This window comes from Sorex araneus, chromosome X (genome assembly GCF_027595985.1).
Source record: "Sorex araneus isolate mSorAra2 chromosome X, mSorAra2.pri, whole genome shotgun sequence".
In the NCBI taxonomy this organism is placed as follows: domain Eukaryota; kingdom Metazoa; phylum Chordata; class Mammalia; order Eulipotyphla; family Soricidae; genus Sorex; species Sorex araneus.
The window spans coordinates 331,105,898-331,119,630 of NC_073313.1; the positions used below are offsets into that span (position 1 = coordinate 331,105,898).

At 42.9% G+C, this 13,733-nt stretch overlaps 1 protein-coding gene across 1 annotated transcript; it reads right to left on the reverse strand.

The window, feature by feature from the left end:
• Positions 1-1,267: 1,267 nt before the first annotated feature.
• Positions 1,268-13,449, reverse strand: CNRIP1 (cannabinoid receptor interacting protein 1). The gene is made up of 2 exons (XM_055121585.1): positions 13,297-13,449; positions 1,268-2,291 (listed from the first exon to the last, which is right to left on the reverse strand). Exons 1-2 carry the CDS (start codon positions 13,432-13,434, stop codon positions 2,127-2,129), a joined length of 303 nt encoding a protein of 100 aa, XP_054977560.1. The 5' UTR covers positions 13,435-13,449; the 3' UTR covers positions 1,268-2,126.
• Between the last annotated feature and the right edge of the window lie 284 nt (positions 13,450-13,733).

Sequence of the window (13,733 nt, forward strand, 5' to 3'; positions counted from 1 at the left end):
CTGGTAAAACTAGCATAAAACTAGCAGGGACAAGCTCTGAGTTCCATAGCCAGGAGTGCTGCAAGTTGTGGCCATGGTGGCCCTGAACCCCCCTCCCCCCACCCAGGCCTGTCAGTACTGCATCTCTGGACCCAGCATCACTCCAGCTAGCACTCTAAACAAAACTCCCACATGGAATATCACAAAACCTATGGTACTCCTTCAGTTTCGAAATTAAATGCTAAAGCTGTGAGCGATGAGTCAGTAATTTGAGACCTCTTGCTCCACAAATGAAAATCTTTTCTAATCAAATGCCTTATGGATAATAACATGTAGTTTTTACATTTTCCAATTTTCTAATGGCTCCACATTTCTGTTGGCTATTCTGGAAGGGCAAAAAAAAAAAAGCCTATGTTTACAGCATATTAATTGCTACTAACATCTCAAATGCTCTATATTTGATAATTTGTCTTTAAAATACAGTCATGGGAGTGAGTGGAGGGATCAAACATACAGAAAGTAGTGATAGGCTAATGCCTTTTATGCTTAGCAGCAGTTCCAACAGCCTCTCAAGTGAGAAACATTCTGCTTTCTTTCCACGGGGTTTTGACTTAGCCAAGTTCAAGGTAGTGCTGTGCCCTGCTGGCAGTCAAGTCTCATTGCAGGTAAGCAGCTTAGCAAGTGCAATGGCTTTTGGTGCCAGCCTTCCAAATTCAGTTTTCCAATAAAAGGACTCTTTACAATACCCACAATTAACCTGGCACCATCTTACACGAAGGGCTTACAGGTAAATAAAACAACTTTCTTGTTGTCTTGGAACGGGATTGGTTTTCCACAAGTGAACATAATAGTTGCAAAGTGGTATGCTGCTTCTCAAGGGGACATTTCTTTCATCCTAAGGAATCCATTCTCAAACTGCACGCAGTACCGGCTTTGGGCATGGTGCCTGGCAATGCCTGGGAGCGGACAAGGAGGTCTCCACCCTGCTTTCTGTGCGCTGTGTCAGCACCATGTCCTCGGCTACAGAGCCAGCTGACAGAGTGGTCATCAGGGAAGAACAGGGCCTGACACAGACAGGCACCTGTTATTCTGACGGCGTGCCTGAGCCTTGTTAGAGCTGGCTGGGGCTCTTCCATTAAACTGTCAGAACTGATCTCTGAATTAAAACGCGCTAATTCTATCCCAGGTACTCACCCTGTAGCAAAGGGAGAGTTCTGAGAGGAGCTGGCCTGGAGCAGAGGTGCAGCTGCTGAGTAGCTGTTGCCCACATGACGGAGGCAAAGCAATATCCAGTTTTTAATATCTTTATTAAGAAATATCAAAAGGTGCTTAGAGATCCATACACAGTTTTACAAAGTTTAAGTGAAGGAGAAAGGAGAGAGGCCATCAATATGCGTGCTTAATCCCAACAGGAGTTCACCGGAGAGGTGAACTTTGCCTCCTCCCGCCACCTGGATGAACACTGGTTCACAACACAGCCCTTTCCCACATTCATGCGAGCACAGCACAATGGGCTACCAGAGTACTCGGACACTACAGACACTTCTTGACAATCCATCTTGGGATTTCATCATTCTCCTTCTCTGAAGAAAGCTGATCTGTTTATAGAAAACACCACAGGCGAGCCTCCATTCACTCCAGACTCTAATACATTTTCACCAAGCCTGCTTGGAAAACGAAGAAACCTCACAAGTCACAGGTCACCACACCACACTGGGGGGAAAGAACCCACACACACAGTTCCTTTTTTATTGAACACGTTTGTTTGCTTGTTTAACAAAGAGAAGGAATCAATTTGGAAAGAAACACCACAGTCGTCGAGTGGAGTCATGGCCGATAGGACGGGCCTGCTCAGGCCACTGAGCTCCGGTCACAAGGGGTCCTCAGGCTGACCCAGAGCACGCAGAGGTGGGAACACCAGCACGGGACACAGAAAGGGATCATCTTTGGGGGGGACGGTACATCATGAACTTTTTAGTCAGGAACATAGCATCAGGGGGGAATTACACTTTCAAAATAATTGGGGCTAGTAGGTCATCGGCACCCGGTGGGAAACAGCAACAGGGTGGCGTGCCTTGGCTTGTGCTGGGTTACCGAAATGCAGACGTCTGAGGAGACTTTTCTCAGCCTCACAGGAGCGGCCGCCCTCAGAGGAAGGACTCCTTGTTCACCCACATGAGGCTGCGCGTCTCGTTGGGCTTGCACTCGTACTCAATGACCGAGAAGGCGCTTCCCCACTGGCAGTGATCTCGCTTGTGGTAATTGTAGAACTTGACTTGCCACACGGTCTCGAAGGTTCCAATGTCTGTGAACTGAGGGAAGAGAAACAAGCACCGTGAACACTTCATGCCTGCACCAGCATTCGGCAGCAGGTAACTTTACGGAGAGCACATGCATGGTCGACTCTGGATCTGCACAGCTTAGGCCTTTAGTTGTTCATCTGCAGGAACCCAAGCAATGGTCAGCAAGGGTCACTCCTGTAATCTGTGGCCTGAGAAGTCAAAGCTTTTCCTGGCTCTGCTGCAGAGCACCAAGGTATCTCCTGTGGGGCTCAGGAGCTCCAGTATTTGGGGTTTGGGCAGGGTGTGTCTGGGATTTAACTCTGAGCCTTGCACCTGGATGGCATGTGCTCTAACCCCTTGAGATATGGCCAAGCAAGAGTAGTGATTGTCTTTAGGTTTCTACTGGAAACATTTGATGAAATAACATATGCAGTCTGTAACTAGACATGAGAAATAATCGCCTATCCATCATTAGTTTCAATGCCAAGGAATCTTATTTTACTGGAAGCCTATGATAGTCAAAGGCCCTACTTTAACTTTCAAATGCTATTGCTTACTTATAAATCAGGCATTTTTAATGCTCATGACTCAGGCTTATGCACTGTTCCCCAAAGCCTATAGAGTCTCTACCATGTGCTATACATACATAAGCCTTTTTTGTGTCAGGGTTGATTATTGCACAGGATCAATCTTTGCAAGTTTGCATTCTTTTCAGAAGGCAGGCCAGCACATTATTGCAAAAAAAAAAACTTAAAAATTAAAAAACGTTCTCCTGATCCCTAAGCTTGCCATTTTAGCGGAGGCAGGAAGAGGGCACAGAATGCCCCAGAGGCCAGCAGGCAGGTGCTCAAATGGCTCAAGGGGGTAGCCTGACCCTGTTACCACCTCTGGGAGCTATTTAGGGCATCTGGCAGCAAACTGCATGATGCGTGTTCTTATTTTCTTCTCCATTCCTCTCTTGTCATGGGAGGGGACAAGAACTGACTTGGCAAGATTTTTAGACTTGTCTGGAGCCAGAAAGTATGACCGGGGAGGGCCAGGAGTGCCAGGCATTTACGTGACTGTGCCGGAGGAGGCAATCAGGTGCTTCCCTGAGAGCTTTCCAAGATGCTCTCAAAATTATATTCTGCACCATTGCCTCATCCTGTTCAACAAGAGTTGGCTTTCCTTTAGGAAATGTGCTGGCCTTGAAGCAGGGACTGATATACCTAGAAAAAAAGTAGTTTTATTCATAATCACCCCACACTGGAATCAGTCCAAGAGTTTTATCATTGGCCTGGTGACAAAAAAGTTTAGGTGTATTATAAAATAGCATTTAGTGCAAGAATGAAAAGGAACATACTGAATCAGGCAACAAGAATGGCTCTCAAAAATGTACTAACTAAGCCAAAGAATTTAGCTCGTAAGGAATCCATACTGGGGCCGGAGTGGTAGTACAGAGGGCAGGGCATTTGCCTTGCATGCGGCTGACCTGGGTTCGATCCCCAGCATCCCATTATGGTCGGTCCCTGAGTGCAGAGGAGCTGGGAGTAACTCCTAAGCATCGCCAGGTGTGACCCAAAAAGCCAAAAAAAAAAAAAAAGGAAAAAAGAATCTGTACTGTATGATTCCATTTATATAAAAAGATTTACCTAACATATATAGATCTATTAAGAAACATACTAGTCACCAAGCTATAAAATATACCTATGCTGATAGGAAACACCTGCAGCGACCTACTTACTGGGTGGGAGGAAGGGACTGGTGACTGATGAAAATGCTCAGGAGGAAACTTTGGGTGGTAAAGGGAACTTTTTCCATGTGGGTTGATTACATGATGTATGTTTGTCAAAACTCATTGATCAGTATACTTTTATTGGATGCCTTTATTAAATATAGTATTTCTTCAAATAAAACTTCAATAAAAACTAAAATATTTATTTTTAGTGAACAACAAGTATTTTACTTTTTTGGGGGGGTCACACCCAGTGACACACAGCATTTTGAACTGGTTTATGGAGTGATGTCCCCCCAGTCCGGCACTGTTTGGGAGGACCCCTAATAATAGAACATCACGTTATTTAGAGATGTGAAAATTTGGATGCTCAATGCCTGTCTTTAAGACACTAATTATGGAGCTGGAGCGATAGTACAGCGGGTATGGCATTTGCCTTGCGAGCATCAATTCCCAAGTTCAATTCCCAGAATCCCATATGGTCCCCCCAGCACTGCCAGGAGTAATACCTGAGTGTATGAGCCAGGAGTAACCCCAGTGTGACCCAAAAAGCAAAATAAAAAAAGGCAAATAAAAAAAGACACTAATTCCTTATGGTGCATTCATCTAGTGGAAAACTTTTAAGGAATATTAAACATAAATATTTAGCAAAATTTTTCTATTATTCTATATGGTTACCCAAACTAAGCATGGTGCCAACAAAAATATGTAATTTAAATCCATTAATATGTGGTAATACTGAAAACACTAATGGAATAAGTTTTATTTTCTTATACTTATTTGTATTTTCAAGTTTTAATGACATTTTTATAATAAGGAAATTTTAAGCCAAACTGTATTTACCAGTATTACCAAAGTGTTAATATCCTAAATTTAAAATGTTGTATGACTTAGTATCAACTTCTAAGAACATTTGGATAAAAGTGAAACACAGCTGTTTTTTTTTTTTTGGATCACACCCATCGATGCTCAGGGGTTACTGTCTCTGCACTCAAGAATTACTCCTGGTGGTGCTTGGGGGACCATATAGGATGCTGGGAATCGAACCCAGGTTGGCCGAGTGCAAGGCAAATGCCCTACCTGCTGTGCTATCACTCCAGCCCCTGAACACAGTTTTACAAAAAAATAAAAATATGGCTAACATTTGAAAGATATTTAAATGTAGTGTAAGTCATAAAAGAAAAACTTTTACAGAAATGCTATTTATCTATCATCTTAGCATAAACTTTTAAATTCTTCAGGGAAGCTAAGTATCTAAAATTATGTTAATATGAAAAAGGGGATATATTTATGTAATGGACTTGTATAGTCATCAGATAGGAATTTAGGGTTTTTAAGTGATAAAGAAAAATGCTTAAAAGAGTGGTATAGTAAAAATATGACAAAAGCAGTTTGCATAATATATATCATAAATCCAAACTTATAAAACAAGACAAATAGAAAAAAGAAAATAAAAACTATAGAATTCTAAAGAAATTCAGTGGTTTTTTTTCTACTTTACTCTTCTGTGATAACTGTTATTTTTATATCAACAGCCTCAAAACTGTGAAACAAAAATATTCCTTAGAAACTCTACATCTGCATTTTTATATCTGTATATATTTCAAACCCTAGGAATTTTCTTTTCATATACATTTTTTTTTGGTGGTAGGGATCAAATACAAGCCCTTAGAACACACAAATCACTGAGTCATATCCCTGGTTGAAACCCTAGGGATTTTAGACAGTTCTACATTGGTGGAGGGAGGTAGACACTCTGGTGGTGAGTGTGGTGTTGAATGATGTATGCACAAAACCATCGTTAACAGTATTACAAACCACAATACCTCAAAAAAGATAAAAAATAGAATGTCTGAGAAAAATGGAATCTAATGAAAATATTATAAGTTTATTGATAATAGAACAGTGGTGGCAAGAATAAACTATAATCTGTAGAAGACTAATATCCAATGGCCAGGGTAAACAGGCATTAGGAGGACTGGTCAACGGTTGGATCTAACCACAAGTGTCTGTGTGGCTGAGGGTAGGTAAGATAGGGAAAAGATGAGTATGACAATAATAGCTGGGAATGATCACGCTGCATGAGATCTGAGAGTTAAAAGTAGGTAAGAGATCACTGTCACTGTCACTGTCATCCCATTGCTCATCGAGTTGCTTGAGCGGGCACAGTAATGTCTCCATTGTGAGACTTATTACTGTTTTTGGCATATCGAATATGCCATGGGTAGCTTGCCAGGCTCTGCTGTTCGGGTGGGATACTCTTGGTAACTTGCCAGGCTCTCCGAAAGGGACCGAAGAATCGAACCTGGGTTGGCCGCGTGCAAGGCAAATGCCCTACCCGCTGTGCTGTGACTCCAGCCCTAGGTAAAAGATATTCTTTTTTTTCTTTTTGGGTCACACCCGGGGCGATGCACAGGGGTTACTCAGCTCTGCACTCAGGAATCACCCCTGGCGGTGCTCAGGGGACCATATGTGATGCTGGGGTTCGAACCTGGGTTGGCCATGTACAAGGCAAATGCCCTACCCACTGTGCTATTCCCCAGCCCCGGTAAGAGATATTCTTGATAACCTTTCAGTATCAATATTGCAAACCACAATGCCCAAAAGGAAAGGGGGGAGGGAGTAAGAGGGAGGGAAGGAGAGGGAGAGGGGGAGGGAGAGAGATGGATCAAAGACAGAGACAGAAGAAAAGTGCCTGCAGAAGTAGGCAAGGGATAGGAGGTGGGTGGTGATGAGAGGGAACCTGGGGGTTCTGGTGCTGGGAAATGTACATTGCTGGAGGGATGGGTGTTGGAATACTGTATGACTGAAATTCAATCATGAACAGCTTTGTAGCACTGCACTGTAGCACTGTGGTCCCATTGTTCATCAATTTGCTTGAGTGGGCACAAGTAACATCTCCATTGTGACACTTGTTACTGATTTTGGCATATTGAATACACCACAGGTAGCTTGCCAGGCTTTGCTGTGCAGGTGGTATTCTCTCGGTAGCTTGCTGGGCTCTCCGAGAGGGGCAGAGGAATCAAACCCTGGTCGGCCGCATGTAAAGCAAATACCCTACTCACTGTGCTATTACTCCTGAACAACTTTGTAATGCTCTATAAAAGTTAAATAAGGAATAAACTATAATCTCATATTATAAATTATTGAGAATTTTAAAAAGAATTTAGTATTACTTTGTTATTTTTTGCCTGTACAGGACATTACGTTTTTTTTTTTTCTTTTTGGGTCACGCCTGGCAATGCACAGGGGTTACTCCTGGCTCTGCACTGAGGAATCACCCCTGGCAGTACTCAGAGGACCATATGGAATGCTGGGAATTGAACCGGGTTGGCCGTGTGCAAGGCAAACGCCCTACTCACTGTACTATTGCTCCAGCCCCATAGGACATTACAGTTTTTGAAGTGTAACTGAAGTTAGTATGTTACAAAACCCTATTCAAAAACTAGTTTATTCTTTGAGGATTGCAGCTTGATGCCACGGTAGATAAGTAGGAAAAGTTGGGGACTTTTTTGAGATAGGTATAAATTGGCTGTAAAAATTACATAACCCAATCAAATAACATGACTACGACCATAGACAAGGAAAAAACATTAGTTCTACATTAATGTCTGCATAACCTTACAACTAAGAAAGGACAGTACTCAGCAGCACAGGAAGACAAAATGTGAACTGACTAATGGCAGCAGTCGGAGGAAAGATATGGGATTTTATGTGTTTCTATTTTGGTTTTGCTTATTTTATTTTTAATTAGTGGTGGACCTAAGTCCCACTGCAGTAAATTTAACAGTTGGTGACCATGTCTAAGTTTTCTTTCCTCACTGTCTTAGAGACTTTCATTTTCCAATAGTGTCCTTTCTACTTTTCCTCCTGGGCCTCTCGCCACATGGTTCAGAATTTCTCATCTAACTGGGAGCATATGGCATTCTTCTGAATCTGGCATTCTTCTTAAAGAACAAAGCAACTACAGGGCTCTATCCTCTCTCTCTGTCCATCTGTGCCTTCCAAGGAAATTATACTCGGGCATATCCCCTGGGTGATGCAAATCATACACCGAGATAATTCTATGTCTATGTATGTGTGGTTTTCTTCATTTTACATAATATTTCCACACATGTCATTTCATTTAGGTTAGGTGATCGGTGCTGATATCACTTTATGGATGAAAAGACTAATATTCCTGAACAAAAGAGAAATAGTCCAGTGGGTAAATCACTTACAGTTCATATAGCTGATTTGTTCTCTGAGCACAGAGCCAGGAGTGAGCCCCTGAGCACAGTTCAAGGTGGCTTCCCCTCAGAAAAAAAGAAATAATATTCAATGAATTTAAATACTTGTCTTACTCCTAGATTATGTTGCCAATTAATGATAGGAGCAGACAGAGAACCTAGTTTTCCTAATGCCCCTCTAGAAACTATTACCGCTATGCAGGAACTATTATCTATGTGCAGAATGTCTATGTAAGCAAAAGATTAAGGAGTTAATGAATCATTCTGCTGAGCAAACACATATATGTGGTAACATGCAGAATAATTTAGGGCACCAGTATAAACAATATTTGTCCCCTCCCAGAATTCATTTTTTGGTTTTTGTTTTGGGCTTTGGGGCTATCCCCAGTGGTGCTCAGGGGTGACTCCTGACTCTGTTTTTAGTTCTGACCTCTGGAAGAGCTCAAGGGACCATACTTGATACTGAGAATTTGAACCAGGATCATGGCCTATGTAGCTACATGCAAGGCAAGTGCTTCACCTCGTCTACTAACTCTACATCCCCAAATGATTTTGCAGAAGCCTGAATCCTCAATGTGATGTATTTAAAGGTGAGGTCCTTCCAAACTAATTAGGTCATAAGATGAAGCCCTCACAAATGAGATCAGGGCCCTTCTAAAAATAGACACCAGAGTGATGCTCTCTCTGTGTGCCCTCCTTCGAGAAAGCAGTTATCTGTGAACAGAGAAGATTTCCCTCGCCAGACACTATACATGTTGGACTTCTGATCTTGCATTTCCAGTCTAGAGAACCATGTCATTGTCACTGTCACTGTCATCCCATTGCTCATCTATTGGCACAAGCGGGCACCAGTAACATCTCCATTGTGAGACTTGTTACAGTTTTTGGCATATCAAATATGCCACGGGTAGCTTGCCAGGCTCTGCTGTGCAGGCGAGATACTCTCGGTAGCTTGCTGGGCTCTCCGAGAGGGGTGGAGGAACCGAACCTGGGTTGACTGCATGCAAGACAAACACCCCACTGCTGTGCTATCTCTCCAGGAGAGAACCATGAGAAATATTTATTACTTTAGCCACTCATGCATGGGCATTCTGTTATAGCTACCTACACTGAGATTATGTGCACATTCAGTTTATCTTTACAAGCTGCAGGACACCACAAAGTGAGGAAAGAAACATCACATTATAGAGTACTCCAGTAACTAGTACTCCAGTAACAAATGAGGAATGTGAAGAACTTGCTTTAAACACTGTCTACAGCCTCATAACCAATAGAATCCCCAGTATATTTTTCTCCATTCACAAGGCCATTTTTCTCTATTAGAGACATGGTAGATTCACCAAGAATAAAGTGGCTTCAAAGTCCATTGACTTGGAAGCTATTTACTAACAGAAACTTGATGTCACTTTATTGGTAAATAAATGCAGTATAATAAGCACCTGTGACAAGTCTATTGCTGCTGGGTCCCAAGTCTCTAAAATCTGTCCTCCTCTTAGTTGTTAGCAAATAAACTTTGCATGTCTCTAAGCTAAACAGATAGGACAAATTTTGTGGGGATTTTTGTTACTGTTCATTTTGGGGCCACACCTGCTCTATTTGTGGACTACTCTTGCTTCTTGCTTACAGGTTGCTCCCAGTGGTGCTTGTAGGAATGGGTAGTACTTGAGGGATTGAACTGGAGCCTTTTGCATGCAAAGCATGTGCTCAGCCTCTTGAGCAACATCCCCAGCCTCAAAGTTCTGTGTTTCATAAACTTTTATTTTATAATGTTTTAATCTTATAAGAAACTCTCAGTCTCTTTTTAAGTGACCTGCCATTTTACGCATGAAGGGACCAGCAGAGGAACCAGGTGTGCGGGACCTGGGGCTGAGATCTCCATGCCAGATTGGAACTGGGCCTTCTCCACCCAGACCCCCTATTTTCCAGTAGCTTGGCAGCCTCACCCACAAACTGCCCCTGGTGCCATGTAATCCCACCAACAGCCAACATCCAGAGACTATAAGACCAAGCTCCCGCTTTGTGGCCATGTGACATCTAATAGCCTTGTTCTCCCTCTTGAAGAACCTGACAAGCTACTAAAAGTCTATTGCTTGCATGGGAGAGCCTTGCAAGCTCTCCACGGCATATTCGTATTCCAAATATAGTAAAAGATATATACATACCTCTCGGAGAGTCCAGCAAGCTACCAAGAATATCCCGCCCGCACGGCAGAGCCTGGCAAGACATCCATGGCGTATTTGATATGCCAAAAACAGTAACAATAAGTCTTATTCCCCTGACCCTGAAAGAGCCTCCAATCGTTGGGAAAGACTAGTAAGGATAAGCTGCTAAAATTTCAGGGCTGAGTATAATAGAGATGTTACTGGTGCCTGCTCAAATAAATCGACGAACAACAGGATGACAGTGATACAGTGATACCAAGCACCATGAGCATCAGTTGCTCTGCATCATCTCTCACAGCTGCAGTCAATTCCTTTTAATTTGTGTCGATCCACAACTTTATAGAGGTAAGAAAATAAAGACCAGAAGTGAAACAAACAAAATAGAAAAACTTTAAAGAAAAAGTGATGGAATTCAATATATAAAAATATGGTTTTTTTTTTTCCTTTTTCTTTTTCGTTTTTTTGTTGCCACACCTGGCAATGTTCAGGGGTTACTCCTAATTCTGAACTCAGGGATCACTCCTGGCAGTATTCGGAGGATCATATGGGATGCTGGGGGTCCAACCCAGGTGGGCTGCGTGCAAGACAAATGCCCTACCTGCTATACTAAAGCTCCAGCTAGAAGAACTAATAAATCCTTTCTACTCCCTGTCCTTCTCTCCTGTTGCTGATGTTGGTATGACTGTGCAGTGTTTGTGCCCTTTTTGACTTGCGGTGCTCTGCAGGGGGTACACATCAAGCTGTGGTGCTCATACCATGGGCTGCAATGTACACCAGGGTTCCCGCTTCACTTGTTCCTACTTGGGGAACGTAAATTGTGGTTCTGGCACTTATCAGAGGTTGCTGTGGTGTTCATGCATGTACTTGCCAGGGATCTTGCTTCCTGGCTGTGCTGCTCACACATAGTTTAGTTTTTGCCTGGGGTCCCTTTTTGTGGTGCTAACATATATCTGGCAGAAATTGCTTCTGGAGCTGGGAATCACATACAGAAGAGCAACCACTGTTGTGTTCCATGCATGTGGGGCACCAGGGCTTGTGACCATATGCCTTTATGGCAGTTCCTCCCTCCTCCTCTCCCTCTCTTCCTTCCTTCTTGGGAGACCAAACATAATTCTGTGGATTGAATCAAGGTTGGCTGCACTCAAGGCAAGTGTCTTATCTCCTGAACTATCTCTGTGGCCCCTCAATGCGCTATTTCTCTGCTTCCTGAAATTGGTTGGCTTTTTAAAAAGTCTTTAAAATTGGTAAAAACTCAGGGATGGAAAAGACAGAGGTTCAAGTGGTAGAGCAAATGCCTGGCATATATGAGGCCATAAATTTAATCCCTGCACTATGCACCCACCTTCAGCACCACCAAAAGTGGTTTTGGTGACCCCTGAGTATTGCCAGGCCCCAACACCAAATCCTGTTATCCAGAAGATTAACAAAAAAGAGAAAAGCCACATAACAATGTCACTAGATGAAGAACATTACCAGATGGTAATTAAATATCTATTCAAGACAAGAATTTCAGTAAATGAGGGAATAGGAGAAATTTTCTTTAATCTGATTTCTGATTAAGGGATGTGGACTAAAAATATATCCTATACCTAATATTATTTATTTAAAAATTTTTTTAGGGGCCGGAGCGATAGCACAGTGGGTAGGGCATTTGCCTTGCACGCGGCCGACCCGGGTTCGATCCCCGGCATCCCATATGGTCCCCCAAGCACTGCCAGGAATAATTCCTGAGTGCAAAGCCAGGAGTAACCCCTGAGCATCGCTGGGTGTGACCCAAAAAGCAAAAAAAAAAAAGTTTTTTTATTTAGAGGCCTCCCCGGTATTTTGGGACATTTCTGGCAACCTTTGGCAAGTTTAGGCATGGCAGGGATACATCAGGTCTAAGCACGTGGTGCTTAGTGACCATGCACAATGCCAGGGACCAAGTTTGGGGTCTTTCACATACAATGCATATGCTCCATCTCTTTGAATTCTCTCCATAGCCCCAACATTTCTCTTGATGCTAGGAGAGAGAGTTCTTATCCAGAAAGACCAGAAATAAGGCCAGGACATCAACTCTTACTGCTCCTGTGTTGGCAGTTGTAGGCAGTACTATTAGGCAAGAGAGAAAAAGGGGGAAGTGAAACTGTTTCTAGCATATAATGAACAACTGTGTTTGCAGAAAATACTAAACAATCTAAATCAAAACTAAAGTTAATAAGTGAATTTAACAAGGTTTCAGGATATAATTAAAAAATTATTCTCTCACAAAGAAATATGTTAGCATCGAAGAACAACGGTATTAAGTGGCAACAAAAATTGGCATTGCACTTTTTTGCTTCTTTCTGGGCCATAGCCAGTGATGTTTTAGGGGTTCCTTCTGGCTCTGCAATCGGGAATTATTTCTGGTGGTGTTTGAAGGGACCACATGGGATGCCGGAGATTGAACTAGGGTGAAAGGCAAGTACCCTACCCACTGTATTATCTCTCCAGCCCCACATTACATTTTTAAAAATTACTAAATAGTAAATATTGACCTTTGCTTATTTTTTTCTTCCTCCCATTCTATGGTTATTTTTTTTCTTCACGATCACGATCATGATATCCCGTTAATCACCAATTTCTCGGGCAGGCTCAGTAACATCTCATTTCATCCTTTCCCTGAGTTCTTAGAAGTCAATCTCAACTCGGCCCTCCTAACGATGTTGCACTGGGGGCTCTTCAGGGTCAGGGGAATGAGATCCAGCTTGTTACTGGACTTTGCATATGAATACACCATGGGAAGCTTGCAAGGCTGTCCCATGTGGGCAGGAAACTCTCAGAGGATTGCCAGTTTCTCCCAGGGAGAGAAGTAGGCAAAAGTTATCGCATGGCCCTTCTGCGGCTGTGAGCTTCTGAGAGCTTGCTTTTAAGTCTCTCTGGATGTTGACCATTGATGGGATTACACACACCTGGGTTCCTCTGCCGGTACCTTCATGCATGAGGCCTGTCTGAACATGTGGAGAGGAACCTCCAGCATGGCTGCAACTAGGTTCAGTTCTACGCCGCCGGGATCTCTGCTTGGGGTGGGGAGGGAAGCTGGAACCCATCTCCTCCGAGAAGCCCTAGGGAAGACAGCCAGGCGTGCGGGCAAGAGACTCTCTGCCCGCACATTTTTTTCTTTCTGATTTCAAATAAATTTTTGTTTATTGAAGCTACAGATCTTGTAAAATGCTAGAGCAAATACAGTTGACCTGAGGATTAACTTTTATATTTGGAGTGCATGCCTAAAGCAATCTTTCTTGGTATGTCCGGCTCATAACCAGCACCAGTATTACTGCCCTTTATTCTCCACACTTACATCAATGGGAGAGTCAACAAAACAGGAATATTGTGATGACTTATACAG